This window comes from Pimephales promelas, chromosome 15 (genome assembly GCF_988280905.1).
Source record: "Pimephales promelas chromosome 15, fPimPro1.hap1.1, whole genome shotgun sequence".
Lineage (NCBI taxonomy): Eukaryota > Metazoa > Chordata > Actinopteri > Cypriniformes > Leuciscidae > Pimephales > Pimephales promelas.
This window is the reverse complement of record NC_142783.1, coordinates 12,071,352-12,096,348: the sequence shown is the minus strand read 5'-3', so window position 1 is coordinate 12,096,348 and position 24,997 is coordinate 12,071,352. Positions and strand designations below refer to the sequence as shown.

Sequence of the window (24,997 nt, the reverse complement as noted above, 5' to 3'; positions counted from 1 at the left end):
CGCAAAGGTGCATTACGCCGTTAAGAAAGATAACTCGTTCTATGCAAATGAAACATTCCTCAAATTATTCCAGTAACATTTATTTTAACAGTTTAAGTTATCGGTAAGTAAAAGACTATTAATAAAATGATCAAATTGTCAGTAATATGTTCACACAATGTGTTGTGACGGGTAGACGAACCGGGTATCCCTCGCTAATCATCCACCCTCCTTATCCCGTTGTGCCAATTGTGACGCTTCTTAACATGGGTTCTAAAAATACGACTTCGAAAATACGACTTCGAAAAATTACGACTTCGAAAATACGACTTCTAAAAATTATGCAATACACTTTTATATTAATGGTATGGTACTGTACAATCAGAATTGATTGGCAAGCAGCTGCAGTTACTTCTGTTTAATGCGGTATTGATTGCCATTGGTTAAAGGCTTAAGAGATTAAAGCAAAATTCTGCCGCGTTAGCCTGGCAAGCGCAGGTCTGAGAAGGTCCAGCAGGTCCATAATGAGTTGTCTTGGGAGGCAACAAAGCCACGTCAGGCAAAATGTCAAAAGGGCTTAAGTTTTGCCGGATAAAAAAAATTGACATAGACTAAACGGCTCCGCAGCCGGCGCCAGCTTTGATTCAAGGACACGTCGGATCGCTGTCATAGTTGGTCGCTTACTGGACACCACCATGCTGCCAATCCATTAACAGATCTTTGCCAGATTTTAATTATCAAAAGTGATTGCCAATTTAAACGCTTTAATGACATTACGAAATAGAGCCAGACCGATATATCGGCCGGCCGATATTAGGCATTTTCCATAATATCGGTATCGGCAGTTATAATGGCCGATAAATGAATATTTAAAAAATAAAATAAAAATGGACGAAACACGCTTCAATCCTCTCTCCTCGGCCTGTTATATTGAAAATGTAAGTTTTACAACTTGCAGTATGACGTTATCTATTGCTAAATTATGGCTCATCATAGACTAGCTAACCACAAAGCTAGCTAAAGCCACTATCATCAGTGGAAGACCGCTAACGTTAACATTAATAAAGCTTGGAAACCACAATGAACTTTTTCTGCCTAAATAAAGTAATGATTACTGTATTTATAGCTAGCATACCTCTAGTTACAGTCCCTGCATAGTAATATTTAATTTAGACTTGCGAGGAGTGAACATTTAGACATAAAAGTAAATAAAAAAGTATCAAACGCATCTTGTGCAGAAAAGTTAGCTTTTCTTTTACACGCGTGTGAAATCCAACAATATTTCATTTTAAAAAAAATATCGGCCGATATATCAGACTATCGGATTTTAAAACCCCAAAATATTTGTATCGGTATCGGCCTTCAAGATCCTTTATCGGTCGGGCTCTATTACGAAATAGGCTAGGCTGATTACCACCATATTAGTTCTGATACCAAATAAAGTCAACTTCATAAATAGGCCTGTATCCATTGCGAACATCATTTATTATTAGTCTTAAAATTTGTTATTATTAGTCTTAAAATGTCCAAAATATAAAATCATTGTTGAGCCACAACAATGTCAACATACCATAGATTCACTTGTACTGTGCTGCGCTGATTTGTAAAGACTGCTGCACAGTGGCAGCAACTAGCGTCTTGAGCTCAAACAACGCTGAGAGAGCTTACGAATAGTCCAGACCAACCTTACGAAAGTGTGACTTACAGAAGATATACTTAGCTTACGAACGTGTCGGGAATCGTGCCATTAAGTTAAGAGAGAGGTTAAGGAATAGGTTAAGAACTACTTAGCGATAAGAGCGTTTTGGGGAACCGGGCCCTGGAGGTTAGGGGTGGCACAACGATTAGGGGGCAGCTTATTCCATAGCTTAGGGCCTATAACACTTAGACCCCGTTTACACCTGGTATTAAAATGCGATCTGTATCCAGATAAGTTATCCGGATAATAAGTACTGATTCCATTTACACCTGGCCACATAAATGTGTTTTTGCAAAACGGATATAAATCCGATCTTCACCTCCTGCGTTATATGCAGATTTATTGGATTGCACGCCACCAAAAGCAACAGATCTGAGCGGCATTTTATTGATCATCAGCTAATTTCCAAATCAGAGACATCAATAAGAGAGAGTGGCAACAGGCCTGGTAAGATAATTTCGTTTCTTTACTTGAAGATGTGTTAACTGCGTCTGTGACTTACTTTCACTTTTATTTGCGATGTTTGCACGTTGAATAGACGCTCAGCTGCTCATCTGCGGTGATGCGTGTCGCGTGTCGCATCTGACTAGGCTATAACATGACATAGCCTATATAACACGCTCTCACTCGTTTATTTTTTAGCATTTTTGGGAGGAGTAAAATATACATATGTGGTTTCAACAACCAGATTGCGTTTACACCTAGTAAAGATCCGGACACAATGCGAGCCAGACTACCTCCAGATGTGGTCAGGCAGATCCGATCACGATCCGATCACAACGCGTTTACACCTTGCATTAACATGCGTTTTTTATTATCCGGATAACTTATCTGGATACAGATCGCATTTTAATACCAGGTGTAAACGGGGTCTCTAAGCCTGAAGGCTGTCTCTCTTATAATTATCTTGCTTTATCGTCCTCCTAAGGTCCTGTCCAACCTTTTCTCTGAACTCAGTGAACTGTTGACCCTTGCCTGCTCTTAGTCATTTCCCATTCTACTGCTCGGTGACTTTAATATTCATGTTGATGCTGTTTGCTCTAACAATAATCGGTTACTTTCTATTTTGAAAGTTTTCATCTGATTCAGCATGATAATGTTCCTACTGATTTGATATATACATCGAGGGTCAATATCTCTTCCATCTCTTCATCTGATACCGGTATCTCAGATCATAAACTTCTTGATTTTAGCTTAAGCTTGCCGATGCAAAAGAAATGTTCAACAACTCGTCCCCTTGGAATTATAAGGTTCTGAGCAGTTTTGAGATATTGAGCTTCAAAGTTTTTGCATTCCATATAGGAAAATGTGTATGGGGAACAAGTTTCTTTCAAACATAAAAATAACAGGGACCCTAAATGTACAAAACACATCACATAATGTAAATAAATTGCCACAGAATAAGAAAATGTGAATAACTCAATTTCGACAAAAATGTCAGAACCTTATAATTCCAAGGGGACGAACTGTTATCCTACCGCAATCTCAAAGCTGTTGTTACTGCATCATTTTGCACCTCCATTGCCTCTTATAATCTCTGTATTTGATATCTCCTGCTATTATCTAGTTATATCTTTATAATTTCTGAAATCCTGTTAAGACCAGAAGCGTCCCTTCCACTCATTCTTCTCCTTGGTACACACCTGGGCTTCGTATACTAAAGGCCACAGGTAGACGGCTTGAGCATCTCTACAATAAAACTGGCCTGACTGTTCACTATTTGGCTTTTATTGAACATGTCAAAAATTGCGAATCGGCCCTGAACTCGGCTCATTCTAGTTTTGTATCTGCTATAATTAATAAAGGCCAAAAGCATTATTTAACACAATAAATAAACTTACTAAACCTCCATCTCAGGTTGCTCTAGCTTCAGATGAACTTTGCTGTTCATTCATGAATCACTTGCTAGAAAAGACAGACACCGTCCACCAGTGCTTCTCTAATGATGCAACGGATATTAGATATTTGCCGAATCAATCTAGTCTTTGACTTTCTTTTCTCTGACTACTCCAGTTTCTGTCTCTGAGTTAATTTTGAAATCCAACCCTTCATCTTGACCCTGCTCCTACCACTCTTATGAAACTCTGCCATTCAGTTACTTCAGCACTTATCTCTCACTTCAAAAATGCATCTCTTACCTCTGCCACTCAAAACTGCTGCTGTTACCCCTGTTCTCAGTTTTATCTAATTATCGCCCTATTTCAAATCTACCCTTCATAGCAAAATTACTGGAAAGTACTGTTGCTTCCCAGCTTCAGTCTTTTCTAGTCGATAATAATTTATTTGATCCTTTTCAATCTGGTTTTCGCCCTCTTCATAGTACTGAATCTGCACCAGTCAAGGTACTGAATGATCTGCTTCTTTCTAGTGACTCTGGTTCTCTGTCTATACTTCTGCTGCTCGACCTCAGCTCTGCCTTTGATACCGTCTCCCATCAACTATTCATATCTCGCCTTTCAAATGTGGGTATTTCTGGTGCTGCTCTTTCTTGGTTTTCTTTCTATCTCTCTCTCTGACAGACAATTCTACATTTCAGTTCAAGATTTTTGTTTACCTACTGTCCCCCTGAAGCAAGGTGTCCCCCAGGGATCCGTTCTCAGGCCATTATTATTCATAATCTACATAATACCTCTTGGTCAGATCTTCCACCTTTATGGTTTTAATTATTATTTTTACGCAGATGACATCTAATTATATACTATCTGTACACCAGCTCTATCTGTCCAGCGCAGTCTCATCCCAAGACGTCATATAACTGAGGTCTTGGGACGTCTTTTGACCATACGTCAAGATCGGTTAGATGACGTTATCGGATCCTAACCCTACCCCAGACCTAAACCTACCCCGTCCCCATAACAGACGTTAAAGGTAAAGCGTCAGTTGTATGACGGCCCGGGATCGTCATGTAACCGACGTTTAAGAGTACCCTAAAAAGGCGGATGTTGATGTATGGTCAAAAGACGTCCCAAGACGTCAGTTACATGACTTCTTGGGATGAGACTGTGTTAATCTGTCACAACCGACAAAACCTCTGCTTGCGTGCATAAAATAAAAGATTGGCTTTATTCAAATTTTCTAAAACTTAACATGGAGAAAACTGGACCAGTAAAAAAATAATCACAGCAGTGACAACCAATTTGGATGTGCCAAGAAACTGCAGTCTGAACCATAGACTGTAAAAAAAATATTGTCTGAACAGAAAAAAATATTTCACATGTAGGCTACGAAAGATAACTTTAATCCTTATTAATAAAAAACTTTAATCCTTAGTAATTTGGAAAAGTGTCACACATTGCAAGTACACACATTGCAATTTAAGATTGGGAGTGGGAGTCGGGGGATTCTGTCTCACACGTATTCATAACTGTATTGCAAGTGTGCTACTGTGGTACATTTATTCGTCGCACAAACCGATTTTTCCGTATGCAATATATCGCACTGTACAGCCCTGGAAGGATCATGTGACACTGAAGACTGGAGTAATGATGCTGAAAATTAGAAATATACTTTTAGCATCACTATATGAAACTATCTTCTCAATGCTGCATTTCACCAATCAGAATCAAGTATATAAATCAGTAATTCACCACTGGAAAAAATGTGCTACCAATTAGACCTGGCTGTCTATGCAGTGGAAAGGTGAAAAAAATGTAATAGGTGCTACCCGACTAGTGAAAACAAAAAAAGGTTGTCGTCTTCCTTCCCTTTTGCTTCAACACCCATAATGCACTGGTCATGATGCTGTCCAAGGCCCTGCCACCAGTCTGATATGAATACGCTCGACTAGAATCAAATACTGCCTTGCTTTAGAAGGAAATACTTACGAATTACTCCCTGAAGCAAAACGCAATCACGTACAGGTAAGAAAGCTTATGGTACCATTTGTACCATTTTTAAAGAGTAGACATAGTACAATACAATTTCAGTGATAAACCTACCCTTACAATAACTGTTCTGTTAATTAACCCCTGTAAATCAGACTGTCTGTGGGCGGAGATACAAAAAAATATAATCTGTAGTTTTCACAAAAGCCCTGGAGCTGTCAAAATACTTTTGCTCATTTCTCGCCCCAGGTAACACAGAGAACGAGTTAACATTGTTAATTTACCACCGACATTGTAACAATACAAAGCGGTTACAATTTAAGGCACTCTTACCTTGAGTTGCACCAGGTGCACATCCACGTGTCTATTGATGCTGTCTTGCTGCACAGAGTGTGTGAGATCTCTGACTCTCTCTGTCGTGGTCCTTAGCCAGGTCTCTATCTCCGGCAGGTGGAGGACCACCTTCCAGTCGGCCCCTGTGTGGAGAGGAGGAGGTTTTTGGTACCTGTGGTAGGGATCTTGTTTCTGGGTCGGCCCATCCCCGCTGACGCTGGGCCCACACAGGTCCGGATCATCGTGTTTATCGAGGCCGGGCTCCAGGGTGGGAGTTACAGAGGTTATCATAGGGGAGGAAGCCTCACTGGCCATCGGTGATACTGCAACGTTCATGGTGAAACACAGCGTGATCCTGAGGACGGGGCCTTTCGGTTTAGCTGTTCAGAGAGAAGAGAGGATGAGATAAAACATACATGTAGTAAGAGTGCAAAACAGACATAAATATTAAAAGAGCTGCCAGATTTTGTTAAATATGGAAAGCCAGAGGTAATTTGGGATGCAAATCTAATGGTGGTCAATGTCATGGATGACAGCATGTAAATTTACTCTCGTGCACATGGCAAGGCATTTGAAAAGACAGGGATTTCTCATCTTGGGGAATTATTTTCCATTTTGAAGGGAAAAAAGCATTGCTACATGGATAAAACACTAATCACAGACAAAACACAGTGCAAAGTTGGTTCAGGGAACATTTTACACCCTACAAAATTCATACTTGAGCTGGCGGACCTATAATGACATCCTCTACCTCAATCCAGAGATCATTTTATTAGACAAATGATTAGTCATCAATAATATCATCTATTTTCCCAGAAGAGGAAAAGTGACTACATTTCAGCTGATATACACACTAAAAAGTTGCATTTGTCGTTTACTTTAGACTACACTAGCTTATAGATGACCTCAAAGCAAAACTAAGTCACAAAACTCTCAAATATTGATGTCATTGGGAATTAAAATCCATGTAAAAAAAATAAAAAACCTTCACAATCGGTTTAATCCTGGATCAACTATTTTAAATCACGTACATTGAGGATTATGTGCATATTGCCAGGTCAGCACTACTGTCTATTTTCATGATAACATGATAAAATACAATGGCAAACAATAATTAAACTAATATAAACAGTATGTTTGATATGTGACCATATAAAGGTGATCAATACAAAATATTTTAAGTGTTGTTATCATTAACTGCAACTAGTACAAATTTTCGATAATTCAAATAAAGCTGAAATTAAATGTAATATAAATATTAAATGAAAAGCTTATTTTATTTCAGTTATTTGCCAAGGTAACATTTCTCATTTTTGGTATTATGATTACTGGTGCTAAAACTTAAAAGTAAATTAAAGCTAGAAATTGTAAAGACTAATTCAAATGATAAAAGCACATAACAAAATTACAAAAACTAAGATGAAAAAAATGAAAATAATAAAATTAAAAGCTAATTCTAAATATTAATGAATGTTATTTTATAATAAAAAAATAGGCTACACTAAACCAATTAAAAGCATCTATTAACTATTTAACTTAAAAACTTTGCAGGACAACTTTTTTAACTTTGGGACAGGACAACTACATACGTAGATATTTAGAATTGGACTGACCTGCTTTATTATTAAACTTTATGAAACTTTGATTAGGCATTATTATTATATTATCATCTCAGTTGTATTTAGAGTTTAGCAGATCTTTATTAAGACTGATCAAGACTGATTATCCTTTTAATTATTGGAATAACCCAACAAAGCCTTAATTCACGTTTTAACCATGACTTAAAGGGATCGTTCAGTTTGAAATCAATTTTTGTTATGTTTTAGCTTACCTCAAGGGAGATGTAGGTATCTTTGTTTCCGCAGTAGTTTCAATTTTGATATTTTTAGGTCAAACTGTTCTTGTCTGTCATATAATGGAGGTCTATGGTCACCACCTCAAAGATTAAGCACAGATTAAGCACAAATTAAACATGATTTAATGACTCGTAGATGTAAGTACACATTGATGGCCTAGACATGAAACGAGCGCTTTGTGTGAGAAAACCGCTCGTTTCGTGTCTTAGGCCATCAATGTGTACTTACATTTACGAGTCATTAAATCATGTTTAATTTGGACTTCTCTGTGCATGCTCTTTGAGACCTCCATTATATGACTAACAGACAAGAACGGTTTGACCTAAAAATATCAAAATTGATACTACTGTGGAAACAAAACCATAAAAAATTAATTTCAAAGTGAACTATCCCTTTAACAGTATATAACCAAAAGAAAATGTGGGTCCCACAATGCCACAATAGCTACTGAAACATGGCCAGTATTACTATATGCCCATGAATAATGCACAATGAGGTCATACACAGCGTCATTTTATCAGAAGCTGAGGTCATTTCCATCCTACACAAAGAAATCTGTGATGGTAATGAAGATGATGCTGAACCGGAACAATCGACTGTCATTATGAGGCCGTCTCACCGGCATTAACCAGAATTGAATATCTAGGCCACTGCAACAGGGAAGTCAACGATTGGAAATCAATATCTTGAACGATCCAGTCTGTACGTCTGTTTAATATGCTGCTTCAGCACAGAGCGATTCCCTCCCACCAACAGCATCACAGCAGTCAGATTAATTATTCAGATAATATGACTTCCTGGCATTTACAGCTCATCTGCATGTACTATTTGTTAAAACACAGATGAAGCCGTTCAAACTAATTCATGAGATGACATTCAACTTGAAAGGGCAGATAGAATCATTTCAGATGTGTTTGCAAACACATAGGAGTTACAATGACAATGCATCAGGGGAACATACAAACAAGAGTTCACACAGGATTATAAAGGGCCTTACAGTAGAACATCACATCACATGCATGCATATATTAAAAACATGACATACACACTCTAAATCATATCTCATATCTCAAAAACTGATCCAACTAAGATCTCAAAATATTGTCAAGATAAGACTAGAAACACATTTTGATTTGTGTATAATGAGATGTTGATTGCATCAATCTTCACCACATTAAAAGGTAATCCATGAAAAATGTCCTACTGTAATGTACACCAAAATAAAGCAGTGCATTTTGGGAGTTTTTTTAAGGCTGAAATGATATCAGATGCAGTCATGAACTTTACATATTAGTTTATTTCCAATCTGTTAAGGATATAAGCAGAGAGAATGTGAACACAATGTAGATTTAGTTATTTTCCCTTCCAATACAAGAAGCTACATTTAAATTTACATTCACATTTATTCATTTAGCTGACGCTTTTATCCAAAGCGACTTACAATTGCTATCCACAAGTTTCCTACGCCCCATGAGGCCTTGCGTCAAAAGTGGGCGCGACTTCCGGTTGGAAGTAAACAAAGCGCGATTTGACATGCTTGACACTCGTTCATTCAACAGTTGACAGTCATTCAAGTTATAGCGATCCAAACTAGCTAACGATGTGGGAACACAACCTCAACGAAATTCAAAAGGGTGAAATAACAGTACCTTTACCCTCCGCAGTAGTTGATTGGGAGTATTATAATAACATTATTAATAATCAATACTCATCAAGGCATGATGACAGACAGTTGTGTGAGCTGACAAACAATTAAAATAAAAAATACACACTTAGTCATTGTGCTTTGGAGTTTATTCAAAATTATAAATCAATGTGCTGCTTGAATACATTAACTGGCAAATTTGGTATTCTGTCAACACAGGCTTTGATCCTGAGTTTAGGTGTAACATCAGTAGAAAACAGCCAATCACATGCTGATAGAGTTTATAGAACATTAAGAATTTAAACAAATGTACACAGGAAGATTCGTCGTCTTTTGGGAGGTGATGGAAACTACAGTCGTTGGCAGGATCAGAGACGGGCTCTGGCAGAATCACTCTGATTTCGTTTTCAGCTTATGTTCAAAACAATCCCGTTTAAGCCACTAAATTAGTTTAGTCCGGTTATATATACAACCGCGAGCAGCACATGTTGTCCCTGAGCTCCGTAACGACATCTCTCATAAAGATTTGTGTCTTTAAATAGTAAAATAATTCTTAGAAAAACAGCTAGCCTCTTCGCTAACTAACACACAAAATACCATTGGAATGCTACTTCCGCCGCGTCACCGGAAGTTTCACCCACTTTATTTTTTACAGGAGCGCCCCTCGGAAACTTGTGGATATCTAGATATTTAGAATTGGACTGAACTGCTTTATTGTTAAACTTTATGAAAGTTTGATTAGGCATTATTATATTATCATCTCAGTTGTATTTAGAATTTAGCAGATCTTTATTAAGACTGATCAAGACTGATTGTCCTTTTAATTATTGGAATAACCCAACAAAGCCTTAATTTACGTTTTAACCATGACTTAAAGGGATAGTTCACTTTGAAATTCATTTTTGGTATGTTTTAGCTTACCTCAAGGGCATCCAAGATGTAGGCATCTTTGTTTCTGCAGTAGTTTCAATTTTATTAGGTCAAACCGATATTTTTAGGTCAAACCGATAATATCAAACCGATATTTTTAGGTCAAACCGTTCTTGTCTGTCAGTCATTAAATAGAGGTATATGGGGTCCTCCTCAAAGAGCATGCACAGAGAAGTCCAAATTAAAAATTATTTAATGACTCGTACACATTGATGGCCTAAGACTCGAAACGAGTGGTTTCATGTTTAATTTGGTTTCATGTTTAATTTGTGGTTTCACAAATTAAACCACAGTGGTTTCATGTTTAACTTGGACTTCTGATGTAGATGTAGATGTGGACTTCTCTGTGCATGCTCTTTGAGGTGGTGACCATAGACCTCCATTATATGACTGACAGACAAGAACGGTTTGACTTAAAAATATCAAAATTTAAAATACCGTGGAAACAAAGACACCTAGGCTACATCTTGGATGCCCTTGAGGTAAGCTAAAACATACCAAAAATTAATTTCAAAGTGAACTATCCCTTTAAGTGTCTTGCTCAGGGACACATTGGTGTCTCACAGTGGATTCGAACCCGAGTCTCTCCCGAGTTTGATCCGCACGTGTCACTCTCCCTGCTTCATTTTCATACTGCAAAAGCATCATTGCAAAAACAATAAACAACAGATGGAATAATACATGGCAAAATTAACTTCTGTGCAACTGTCCAAGAGCCAAAAGCGTTTCTTAATTATACAGGCACTAAATAAACCAGCCATTAGCTCTGCTGACTTCACAAAATCCCCTGAAACGAGCAAGCAGCCACTGTTAGAACTCAAAATGGGTCAATCTCCTGCTTCTTAGTAAATAGAGTTTCACACCACATTTCGACAAAAAACTATGCAGCTGCATCTGAGAAAAAATGGTCATGCTTTACATTAAACTGAAGATTTTAGAGCTGAGTATCACCAAATGAACTATATACACTTTGTGTAATTATGATAAATTGTTTGTAATACTGGAAAACTGTTCGAAAACAGGCAAAATTTTTGCAAATTATGAAGGAATCGGTATCATTTTAATAATTCGAACAGAAAAATGGACAAAATATCTTACATTAAAAATGTTAAAAAATGTAAATATGATAAGCCATATCGGTAGATATGGATATAAAACATTAATTAAATAAACAGTTTTGCGTTTGTCTGTTAATTGTCCATTTCAAAAAGGGATTTATTTCCATTTTTATGTCTGAATTTAAATTGATCACTAAATTATTAAATTGATAACTGATTCCTTCATTATATTTTATATGTAAGTGTCACTCCTAGACCTCCATAAACATAGTCATTTTTTTCTTATATCAATAGCTGAGCTCTCTGGTAAACATTAAATACATTGTTTACCATTTAAAATAGCGTATGTTTAACACAAAATACTTACTCCCTATATAATTATGATATTATTATTAGTTTAAAATACATTCACACGAAATGTTCCAACAGTAACTCACCAAACATCAGAATGTGACTGCATAATTTATCCTCAGCAGTCTTTATGCAGAGCACAAGTTCTGTATTTAGCATCAGAATGAGTTTCAGGGTCAGAACTCTCGCTGAGAACATGATGATAAGGCATCTCTCTGTATATTTCATGCTGGTTTGGATAAATGAGTGAACTAAAATCGATAGAGACGAGCAGTACTGGGAGTGAATGATGGTCGTGTGGGTGAGTTCAGTCTCTGCTGCTGCTATAGTAATCCCTTAACACCCACATTAAACCCTCTAACTGCATTTAAAACCTATTTCCAGTCAGACTGTGATTCACTTTGACTGGCATCGTTTGAGTTATAGTGTGGCTATTTCCATATGACACCCCATCTACAATGAGAGCGAGCAACGCAACACAACTACCCGTATGAGATTAAATGGAGAGCAAAAAGACCAAACCAAAATTAACTTTTCTTTCTTCAGCTACAAAAATTTAGAGACAAAATTTTAGGTTGACAGACAGCGTGTAGACTATGCATATCACACGTATGTACGAGTCATGTGTCCAATGTTAAAAAGAGTTAATATATAAAGGAGTAGTTCACTTTTCAAAGAACTTTTGCTGATAATTTCCTCACCCCCATGTCATCCAAGATGTCCATGTCTTTCTTTCTTCAGTTGAGAAGAAATAAGGTTTTTGATAAAAACATTCCAGGATTTTTCTCCATATAATGGACTTCATTGGGAACCAAACGGTTCAAGGTCCAAAAGACATTTTCAGTGCAAACTGTTCAAAGAGCTTTAAATGATTCCAGATGATAAATAAGGGTCTTATCAAGCGAAACGATCGCTCGTTTAAAAAAAAAAAAAAAGTTTAAGTTTTATAAGCTTAAATGCTCGACTTGCTCTGTTCTGTGATGCACGTTCGTGACTCTCCTGTTCAAACTCATTTATCAAAATGAAAGAATCTTGTTCCGAGTCAATTCGTTCGTTTCGTTCGTTGAATGAACCAATTTATTAAACCAATTTGTTGAATGTTATTTATTTATTAAATGAGTGATCGTTTCGCTTGATAAGACCCTTATTCATCATCTGGAATCGTTTAAAGCCCTTTGAACAGTTTGCACTGAAACTGTCTTTTGGACCTTGAACCATTTGGTTCCCATTGATGTCCATTATATGGAGAAAAAATGCTGGAATGTTTTCATCAAAACCTTAATTTCTTTACGACTGAAGAAAGAAAGACTTGGACATCTTGGATGACATGGGGGTGAATAAATTGTCAGCAAAAGTTTTTTTCAAACGTGAACTACTCCTTTAAGAGCAATAAGCCACGAAAATAACTCAATGTGGTACTCACACACACAGAAAGCCGCCTCTTGGACAGCACGCAATCCTGAATTCAGTTCTCTTCTGCAGCTTATTTGGCAAAATACAAACAAAATTGTCAAAAAGCCTGTCTTTGTGATTATTGATGTAAACAGTTGAATTTGCCTGAAGTGAAAATAAACAATTGAGAAAGAGAACACAGAAAGAGTAGCAGTATTAAATATGTGCATTCGCTCTTAAAGTGACAGTAGCCTAATAAACCTGATGCGTCTGTGTCAGTAATTTTTCCACGATCCGTTGGAGCACAGAAGCTCTTCTGTACACAGCTTTCAAGCATTGCGAAACGAAAGAGAGATGATGGTATTGGTGATGCTAGGTGGAATTATGCAATGGAGGAAAGGTTTGTGGAGCTATGGCAATAATACTCCTGCCTTTATGATTTTTCCTTGCGGGATTACCATGACAGAGTGAAAAAAAAATAAATGCTGGAGATGCTTCAGCAACCAGGTGAATACTGGAATTAACCTTTAGCAAAGTCGCCGCTTCAGTAGTCATTTGTTTATGCTCTTGTTTCTGGAAGTCAGCCGCTAGTTCTGCCTTCTCTATAATATCACACACGTCGTTAAAGACAACAAGCAATGATTGGTCTGGAAGCAACATGTAGTTTGAGATGTTTCTTGTCCATGACAGGAATTTAGGAGTCAGAATCACATAATCTGACACAGTGACTATCATAACAGACAAAAATATTGTGTTGTCTGAACCCGGCATAACGTGACGAGAGTAAGAAGAGATGATTGGCATGGTGAACAACAGATCCTGAGTGTCATTGACAAATATATTATCTTGTAAAACGTGCGGTCAGTAACGCCGTACCTAATACACAGAGTAGCCGAAGCTAAATGTTTCTTTGTAATTATTTGTGACCCTGGACCACAAAACCAGACTTTGAGACCAAATTGACCAAATTGAGATTTATAGCTGAATAAATAAGCTTTCCATTGATGTGTGGTTTGTTAGGATATGACAATATTTGGTCGAGATACAACTATTTGAAAATCTGGAATCTGAGGGTGCAAAAAAATGTAAACATTGAGAAAATCGCCTTTAAAGTTTTCCATTTATGTTCGCGATTGTGCTGCATTCACTCACAAAAATAAATGTTTTATATATTTACGGTAGGAAATTTACATGATGGAATGTGATATTTACTTTGGCATAAAAGAAAAATCAATCATTTAGATCATCAAACATTTATACAATCATTCAAAATTTACAAGCAATTACTTGTAAAGTGATGCATTTATTTATCTCAAGGAATTTTGAGAGAAAAATCTGAGACAAAGTTACTTAAACAAAACTGGAAACTCATCTCAGTCTCGTGAGCTCTGTAAGAGCAAACTCCAATCAATAACATTTCCTCTGGTCCCACAAGGAATCAAAAACGCAATCTATATTGTGTGTTTGCCGAGCAGACAGCTTTGATGATTATAATGTGAGCAATCTTGTTCTGCTGTTTCACTCTGCAATGTCAAAGAGAAGAAAGTCCTCTGTAAATGTATACAGTGGAACATCTGCTTTATACAGTGTTAAGCTTTAATCCAGACAGCAGGACTGTGACAGCATTCTTCTCTCTGGGGCTCTGTCCCAAATCCTCTGAATTATTAATTGTATCCACAAGCAGTTAGGCTATGTGGCAGAAATTTGCCTCCCTTCTTAAATATTCCTCACACCTTCAAGAAATTCTCAGAATTGTGATATAAACTCGCAATTGCTAGTTATTAAGTCATAGTCATAGGCCACGTTTAAACAAAGCCGGGTATTTAGCGAAACAAATATTTCCCCCCTCTCCGTTTTCAAAAATAACATCGTTCACACACCCGCATAAATACGCCGTTGAGCGCCATCACAACTATGCCAAACCTGTTGGCGGCAGTGTAGGGGTTAAGGATAAAGCCATGCAAGCCAATCAGAATCCTCAGAATCGACAAGAGAGAAACTAAAACGCCATTTTTCCCAGTTCACACGACAACACATAACTGGCGTTTTCAGAAATCTCCACTTTGGCCAGAGTTTTTAGAAATAATCGTTTTCCGTGATAAAAACAGGGTTTTCGTGTAAATGAGAGGCCAAACCGTAGGGGAAATATCTGCGTTTTCCCTTCGTGTAAACGGGGCCATAGTGGCGAGATAAAAAAACAGAATTGCAAGAAAAAAAGTCATAATTACGAGATATAGATTTGCAATTGCAAAAAAAAGTCATAATTGCGAGTTTATATATCTCAATTCTGAGAAAAAAAAGAGTCAGAATTGCAAGAAGTCCGAATTTTGAGAGTTGCAATTATCTTTTACATTGTTTTATTCCATTTCGGAACAAACTTCCATAAGAAATGGAGCAAATTAGTGGAATAAGTGGAATAAAAAAAGACACCAGAAAACGGTTTATACAAGAGGATTCAATTCTGATAGAATTGAACAAGCTTCTTACATGCAATAAAGAAGTAATAATCTGTCCAGCCTACATCATTTTAAAACTTAAATCTAAAGTGGTCATCTGACATTTGATAATGAAATGAAGAACCTTTATAATCCCTTTGCAGGAGCAGATCTCCTGCTTCAAAGGCATTTTATGCACATCAGATTATATCAAAATAATTAAAGAAACTAGATTTTTTAAACATTGTCTGAAGAAAGTGTTATGTGCTGACCAGCTAACCACCATAAAGGCTGTTTTAGGATGGCCTAACACAAAAGAACCTATGCAGTAGTGAACAAAACTGTAGGACGAATGGTAGAGGAGTAAAAGCTGCCAGCTCATGGTTCATTACCCTTCACACACCTGCAGCAGTGTCCCTGGCAGAACATCTCCCTATCCATCTACTCTCTTCCCTTCTGTTCTCGTCTGGATGAAAACCTGCCCGTCTCCTCTCTAACCTTGACCTACACCAGATGCTGAGGTCAGACATGAGAGTGTATGCTCAGATTTGATGCTTTTAGCATTCGCAATAGATTTTGTATTAATATATAGCAGGTAAAGAAGTCTAGAGATCAGAGAAGACACCATTACACTAAAAAATCAGTGGATTTAAAATGGAACTTCACTTAAATTTGGCCTATGCTGCTTCCTGTAAAACACATTATGCCTGCTCAAAGACATAAGGAGATAAATAGATAGTATGATAGATAAAACAACAGATAGAATGACAAACAGACCGACAGATCAACAGAGCAGTAGAACTACACAGCAAAAGATAGATATACAGACTACAGAGCAACAGATACATCTATACATCATTAGAACGACAGAGGGATAGAGCGACAGATTGAACGACAGAGTGATAGAATGACAGAGGGATAGAATGACAGATAAAACGATAGAGCGATAGAACGACAGAGCGATAGAATGACAGAGGGATAGAGCGACAGATAGAACGACAGAGCGATAGAATGACAGATAGAATGACAGAGGGATAGAGCGACAGATAGAACGACAGAGGGATAGAGCGACAGATAGAATGACAGAACGATAGAGCGACAGATAGAATGACAGAGGGATAGAGCGACAGATAGAACGACAGAGCGATAGTATGACAGATAGAACGACAGAGGGATAAAGCGACTGATAGAACGACAGAGGGACAGAGCGACAGATAGAGCGATAGAGCGACAGATTGAATGACAGAGGGAGAGAGCGACAGACAGAACAGCAGAGTGATAAAGCGACTGATAGAACGACAGAGCGCTAGAGCAACAGATAGAATGACAGAGGGATAGAGCGACAGATAGAACGACAGAGGGATAGAGCAACATATATAACAAAAGAGGGATAGAGCGACAGACAAAATGACAGAGGGATAGAACGACAGATAGAACGACATAGGGATAGAGCAACATATATAACAAAAGAGGGATAGAGAGACAGACAAAATGACAGAGCGATAGAGCGACAGATAGAACGACAGAGGGATAGAGCGACAGATAGAACGACAGAGGGATAGAGCGACAGATAGAACGACAGAGGGATAGAGCAACATATATAACAAAAGAGGGATAGAGAGACAGACAAAATGACAGAGCGATAGAGCGACAGATAGAACGACAGAGGGATAGAGCAACAGATAGAATGACAGAGGGATAGAGCGACAGATAGAACGACAGAGGGATAGAGCGACAGATAGAACGACAGAGGGATAGAGCAACATATATAACAAAAGAGGGATAGAGCGACAGACAAAATGACAGAGGGATAGAACGACAGATAGAACGACATAGGGATAGAGCAACATATATAACAAAAGAGGGATAGAGAGACAGACAAAATGACAGAGCGATAGAGCGACAGATAGAACGACAGAGGGATAGAGCGACAGATAGAACGACAGAGGGATAGAGCGACAGATAGAACGACAGAGGGATAGAGCAACATATATAACAAAAGAGGGATAGAGAGACAGACAAAATGACAGAGCGATAGAGCGACAGATAGAACGACAGAGGGATAGAGCAACAGATAGAATGACAGAGCGATAGAGCAACAGATAGAATGACAGAGGGATAGAGCGACGGAGAGATAGAATGACAGAGGGATAGAGCGACAGACAGAACGACAGAGCGATAGAACGACGGAGCGATAGAATGACAGAGGGATAGAACGACGGAGAGATAGAATGACAGAGGGATAGAGCGACAGACAGAACGACAGAGCGATAGAACGACGGAGCGATAGAACGACGGAGCGATAGAATGACAGAGGGATAGAGCGACAGACAGAACGACAGAGCGATAGAACGACGGAGCGATAGAACGACGGAGCGATAGAATGACAGAGCGATAGAGCGACTGATAGAACGACAGAGGGATAGAGCGACAGAGAGAAAGACAGAGCGATAGAGCGACAGATAGAATGACAGAGGGATAGAGCAACAGATATTACGACAGAGCGATAGAGCGACAGATAGAATGACAGAGCGATAGAGCAACAGATAGAGCAACAGATAGAAAGACAGAGGGATAGAGCGACAGATAGAACGACAGAGTGATATAGCGACAGGTAGAACGACTGAGGGATAGAGCAACAGAGAGAAAGACAGAGGGATAGAGCGACAGATAGAACGACAGAGGGATAGAGCGACAGATAGAACGACAGAGGGATAGAGCGACAGATAGAACGACAGAGGGATAGAGCAACATATATAACAAAAGAGGGATAGAGCGACAGACAAAATGACAGAGCGATAGAGAGACAGATAGAATGACAGAGCAATAGAGCGACAGATAGAACGACAGAGCGATAGAGCAACAGATAGAATGACAGAGGGATAGAACGACGGAGAGATAGAATGACAGAGGGATAGAGCGACAGACAGAACGACAGAGCGATAGAACGACAGAGCGATAGAACGACGGAGCGATAGAACGACGGAGCGATAGAATGACAGAGCGATAGAGCGACTGATAGAACGACAGAGGGATAGAGCGACAGAGAGAAAGACAGAGCGATAGAGTGATAGATTGAATGACAGAGCGATATCAACAGATAGAGCAACAGATAGAAAGACAGAGGGATAGAGTGACAGATAGAACGACAGAGGGATAGAGCAACAGATATTACGACAGAGCGATAGAGCGACAGATAGAATGACAGAGCGATAGAGCAACAGATAGAGCAACAGATAGAAAGACAGAGGGATAGAGCGACAGATAGAACGACAGAGGGATAGAGCGACAGGTAGAACGACTGAGGGATAGAGCAACAGAGAGAAAGACAGAGGGATAGAGCGACAGACAGAACGACAGAGGGATAGAGCGACAGATAGAATGACAGAGTGATAGAGCGACAGGTAGAACGACTGAGGGATAGAGCAACAGAGAGAAAGACAGAGGGATAGAGCGACAGACAGAACGACAGAGGGATAGAGCGACAGACAGAACGACAGAGGGATAGAGCGACAGATAGAATGACAGAGTGATAGAGCGACAGGTAGAACGACTGAGGGATAGAGCAACAGAGAGAACGACAGAGGGATAGAGCGACAGATAGAACGACAGAGGGATAGAGCGACAGATAGAACGACAGAGGGATAGAGCAACATATATAACAAAAGAGGGATAGAGAGACAGACAAAATGACAGAGCGATAGAGCGACAGATAGAACGACAGAGGGATAGAGCAACAGATAGAATGACAGAGGGATAGAGCGACAGATAGAACGACAGAGGGATAGAGCGACAGATAGAACGACAGAGGGATAGAGCAACATATATAACAAAAGAGGGATAGAGCGACAGACAAAATGACAGAGGGATAGAACGACAGATAGAACGACATAGGGATAGAGCAACATATATAACAAAAGAGGGATAGAGAGACAGACAAAATGACAGAGCGATAGAGCGACAGATAGAACGACAGAGGGATAGAGCGACAGATAGAACGACAGAGGGATAGAGCGACAGATAGAACGACAGAGGGATAGAGCAACATATATAACAAAAGAGGGATAGAGAGACAGACAAAATGACAGAGCGATAGAGCGACAGATAGAACGACAGAGGGATAGAGCAACAGATAGAATGACAGAGCGATAGAGCAACAGATAGAATGACAGAGGGATAGAGCGACGGAGAGATAGAATGACAGAGGGATAGAGCGACAGACAGAACGACAGAGCGATAGAACGACGGAGCGATAGAATGACAGAGGGATAGAACGACGGAGAGATAGAATGACAGAGGGATAGAGCGACAGACAGAACGACAGAGCGATAGAACGACGGAGCGATAGAACGACGGAGCGATAGAATGACAGAGGGATAGAGCGACAGACAGAACGACAGAGCGATAGAACGACGGAGCGATAGAACGACGGAGCGATAGAATGACAGAGCGATAGAGCGACTGATAGAACGACAGAGGGATAGAGCGACAGAGAGAAAGACAGAGCGATAGAGCGACAGATAGAATGACAGAGGGATAGAGCAACAGATATTACGACAGAGCGATAGAGCGACAGATAGAATGACAGAGCGATAGAGCAACAGATAGAGCAACAGATAGAAAGACAGAGGGATAGAGCGACAGATAGAACGACAGAGTGATATAGCGACAGGTAGAACGACTGAGGGATAGAGCAACAGAGAGAAAGACAGAGGGATAGAGCGACAGATAGAACGACAGAGGGATAGAGCGACAGATAGAACGACAGAGGGATAGAGCGACAGATAGAACGACAGAGGGATAGAGCAACATATATAACAAAAGAGGGATAGAGCGACAGACAAAATGACAGAGCGATAGAGAGACAGATAGAATGACAGAGCAATAGAGCGACAGATAGAACGACAGAGCGATAGAGCAACAGATAGAATGACAGAGGGATAGAACGACGGAGAGATAGAATGACAGAGGGATAGAGCGACAGACAGAACGACAGAGCGATAGAACGACAGAGCGATAGAACGACGGAGCGATAGAACGACGGAGCGATAGAATGACAGAGCGATAGAGCGACTGATAGAACGACAGAGGGATAGAGCGACAGAGAGAAAGACAGAGCGATAGAGTGATAGATTGAATGACAGAGCGATATCAACAGATAGAGCAACAGATAGAAAGACAGAGGGATAGAGTGACAGATAGAACGACAGAGGGATAGAGCAACAGATATTACGACAGAGCGATAGAGCGACAGATAGAATGACAGAGCGATAGAGCAACAGATAGAGCAACAGATAGAAAGACAGAGGGATAGAGCGACAGATAGAACGACAGAGGGATAGAGCGACAGGTAGAACGACTGAGGGATAGAGCAACAGAGAGAAAGACAGAGGGATAGAGCGACAGACAGAACGACAGAGGGATAGAGCGACAGATAGAATGACAGAGTGATAGAGCGACAGGTAGAACGACTGAGGGATAGAGCAACAGAGAGAAAGACAGAGGGATAGAGCGACAGACAGAACGACAGAGGGATAGAGCGACAGATAGAATGATAGAGCAATAGAACGACAGATGGATAGAATGACAGAGTGATAAAGCGACAGATAGAACGACAGATATTACGACAGAGTGATAAAGTGACAGATAGAACGACAGATGGATAGAATGACAGAGTGATAAAGCGACAGATAGAACGACAGATATTACGACAGAGTGATAAAGTGACAGATAGAACGGCAGAGGGATAGAGCGACAGATAGAATGATAGAGCAATAGAACGACAGATGGATAGAATGACAGAGTGATAAAGCGACAGATAGAACGACAGAGGGATAGAGCGACAGATAGAACAACAGAGGGATAGAATGAAAGATAGAACAACAGAGATAACGACAGAGGGATTGAGCAATAGAGCGACAGAGAGATAGAACGACAGATTGAGCGACAGAGTGATAGAGCGACAGATAGAACGACAGCGGGATAGAGTGATAGAGCGACAGAGAGATAGAACGACAGATTGAACGATAGAGGATAGAGCGACAGATAGAATGAAAGACAGACAGACAGATAAATAAATAGATAGAACCACGTGGTACAAGTTCAATATTTGCACATAATCACAGCTTTACACATCCAGTGAAACAATGAGCTATATGACGTCATGTTAAATCAGAGACGACCTGTGAAGTATCAGATGAACTTCAATAATTCAGGCCCTCACAAACTGCAACATCCGCCATTTTGGAGAAAGGATAGAGGAATTTTTCTTTTATTATTCATGGTTTCTTTTTTCAGTCGCTCTTTTACAGTGTATTTACATATGTAGGCCTAATGCTTTACAAATAAATAAAAAAAATTGTAAAGTAATTTATTAAATTTCTCCTGTCCATATTACCTCATAAATAATCTTATTTTTTATTAAATCAAATTAAAAAAATAGTATAATAAATGTATAAAACTAAACTATAAATTATAACACATGAATCAAATCTATTAGTTCTGTATTTTACATAATGAACTTTGGTAAGTTGAGAGTTTGAATGTTTTGAATAACAGTTTAGTATAGCCCATCAAAAAGACTCTTGATATGTAATTCTGTGAAAGAGTGTGCTGGAACAATACGCCTGCAGCATCTGAGAGAACGGAGGAAACCACAGTCAGGACACTTTCTGTCCACGTTCTGAAAGGAGCCAAGGGCTATCCTGTGTGAGTCAGCAGAAACCCTGCTAATATTAATAGAGGCTAATTTTTCAATAGTCCTTTTTTATTTTCACCCTAGAATATAAATGTCGTTGTTCATCATATAATTCTGTGCAGAAAAAGTGGCAAAAGTAGATTACAGGGTCAGTCTCAGTGGTGTCACTTTGCTATATGGGACAAGTTTGAATGAGTGTGTGTGTGTTGGTGTCCTTTCATCCTTACATCTACTATAATGCAATATATTATTAGTGCTGAGACTCTAATTGTGAGTAAATATAGACCCACTATGAATGTTTGTTTGCCCTAATGGTGGTAGAAGGTACTTTATGAGCCGTTAAATGCCTTTTTTGAGTAACTTTTTCATGTTTTTTCTATGCAAGCATGACCTAGATGGGCATCTTTAAAAGTTGCACTCGTGTCTCACGTTTCACACATAAGCATTGCATTTATGGAAACCATGCCGAGTTAAAATAATTTTCCTAAACACAAAAATGCTCTCAATCTAATGGCTCGTTCTAACTTGACACAGAGACAAATATTCTACCCTTCAAATGGCGATTAACCACAGATTTTTGAGTGTTTTATATGATTGTTTTAGCTCACTCACAAATTTAACAATCTCAGACCTGTCTTTACCATAATAATGGTAATGTGCTTATTGACCGTAATGCTTTGTATGACATCTGACATGTCAAAGCGCAATGAGCCCTGCCGTGGCCCTATTACTACCTGAATGTTTTTGGAAGCTCTGTTGAACTGTCCATCATCTCTTCGGGACAGTTTTGACCTGCTTCTGATCAATACATTGTTAACCCTTAACCTCAATCATCAATGCAGCCAAAGGTTGAGGTCATGTATTCAGCAAGTTCAATACTACTCCTGGCCCTCCTAAACCCAACAAAGGGAAAACAAAATAGTGTCACTTTATTTTCACTTTTTCAGCAAATATTTGACCTATATACATATATATATATATATATATATATATATATATATATATATATATGTATATAGGTCAAATATTTGCTTAGGACAATAGGACATATTTTCCTATTTTATATGAAATATTTAACCATTAATATATATATATATATATATATATATATATATATATATATATATATATTAATGGTTAAATATTTCATATAAAATAGGAAAATATGTTTGTAAAACAATTTTAGACTATATTTTTAAAAGAAAACAATGATTTTAGGGCAATGGCTTTTAACTGTTCTGTTGCACTTATATGCTCTATTTATTCTATTGTCTAGTCTAGTGTATGATTTTTATTTTAAGGATATTTTGTCGTCCACACAATTACAGTCTGATAGCCCCGACCCCTTTGCTACAAAATGAAAAATAGGACAGTTAAGAGCATGAAATGTCCAACATTCCACAGTTGCAGTAGTGTGTGTGACCTCACAACTCACAGTATTTATATTACAACGGCATAGAATAGTGCATCCGTGTGCAAATTGGGTCGCACCTAACCTTTTTGACTCCATGGCCGCCTGTTGTCAAAGACGATATTTGAAGGCCACTCAATAGGGTTCTGATACATGTGCTCTTCATTTTCAATTTTTCAAACAGAAACAAGGAGTGGCAATATATAAAAATAAAACAATCATAAATAGTTATAATTATTAACTAATTAAAATGATTAATAGTTTACAAATCCCTAACCCTAATACAATATCAATGCAACTGAGTGTTTACATGACACCATGTTGAACTAAAAACAGAAAACTTTTTATATGCGTTTTGGCCATTCATTTACACGACAATGGCATTTTCAAGGCCTGAAAAAGTTTTTTTTTTTTTTTTTAAACTACCATTATCATCTCTGTGTAAACTACAAAAACACAAAATTGTGAAAATAGAGACTTCTTACGCATGTGTTTTACAGTATACTGTATACATATTGTTTCTTTACAAAGTGGAATCACCAATGACTGGCAGCAGAATACAGCATTACAATAATACAGTGTAAATGTATCTGAAAATGCCTTATCAAACACTGACTGATAAGAGTATCAGCTAGTGACTACTTAAAATATACATCAAAAAAAATATAACTATTGCTAACATCACAGCATTTTTGAAATGTGATTCAAATTCAATATAGTTTTCTAAATCTAGATTGAAACATTTAACAACACTGAAGGTGATCAATTCCAATTTTTAAAGCATTATTAAATATTTTTCAAAGCTCGCTGAGAATACTCCATAATTGCCCGACCGACTGCTGCCACACCCTGGGTGGTGAAGTTAGATGACAGCTGCTCTCATTATGTTTGAATGATGACAGAATCATACAGAGACAGACTGACTGCACTTTGTGTCCAAATGGGAAATTAATTGAGATATGATACCACCACCAAAGAGCTGGAAGAAGCCAAAAATATAGCACTATTTACAACAGCTTTTAACTGCAAACAAACCATACTAGTTAATGTCAGGCTTAAATCTTGTTTGGGTCCGGCACTTAAAAAGCTTAGTGTACAGTTGTACTATGTCAGGATGCTGAAAGACACAAAAACTCCTACCCTGCGTGAAAGTCTGCTAAAGTACAACATTTTCAGCAACCTTGTGCTAATTTCAGTCTGTTTACACACACAACATGCATTAGAAATGCCCTTATCTCTCAAGAGCACAGAACACACCCCAGTATTCTGGGTCATCTGATCCCCGTCATAACAAGCTCAGGGCTTGATATGCAAAAAAAGCAGTTACACAGAAAATTCAGGGTCTATAACAAAGGTCAATATGTGGAAAAGAGGGGTCTGTTCTTTA

At 38.5% G+C, this 24,997-nt stretch overlaps 1 protein-coding gene and 1 pseudogene across 3 annotated transcripts in view; both read right to left on the bottom strand.

The window, feature by feature from the left end:
• Positions 1 to 24,997, bottom strand: part of akap6 (A-kinase anchoring protein 6) — a 194,284-nt gene that overhangs the window by 167,035 nt on the left and 2,252 nt on the right. For all 3 annotated transcript variants that reach the window (XM_089120155.1, XM_039681812.2, XM_089120154.1), the window contains exon 2: positions 5,836 to 6,215. In XM_089120155.1, coding sequence (XP_088976281.1) covers positions 5,836 to 6,171 — 336 coding nt within the window. In that variant the 5' untranslated portion in view covers positions 6,172 to 6,215. The remainder of the gene's footprint in view (positions 1 to 5,835; positions 6,216 to 24,997) is intronic.
• On the bottom strand, positions 15,944 to 20,314 carry LOC148973487 (uncharacterized; annotated as a pseudogene).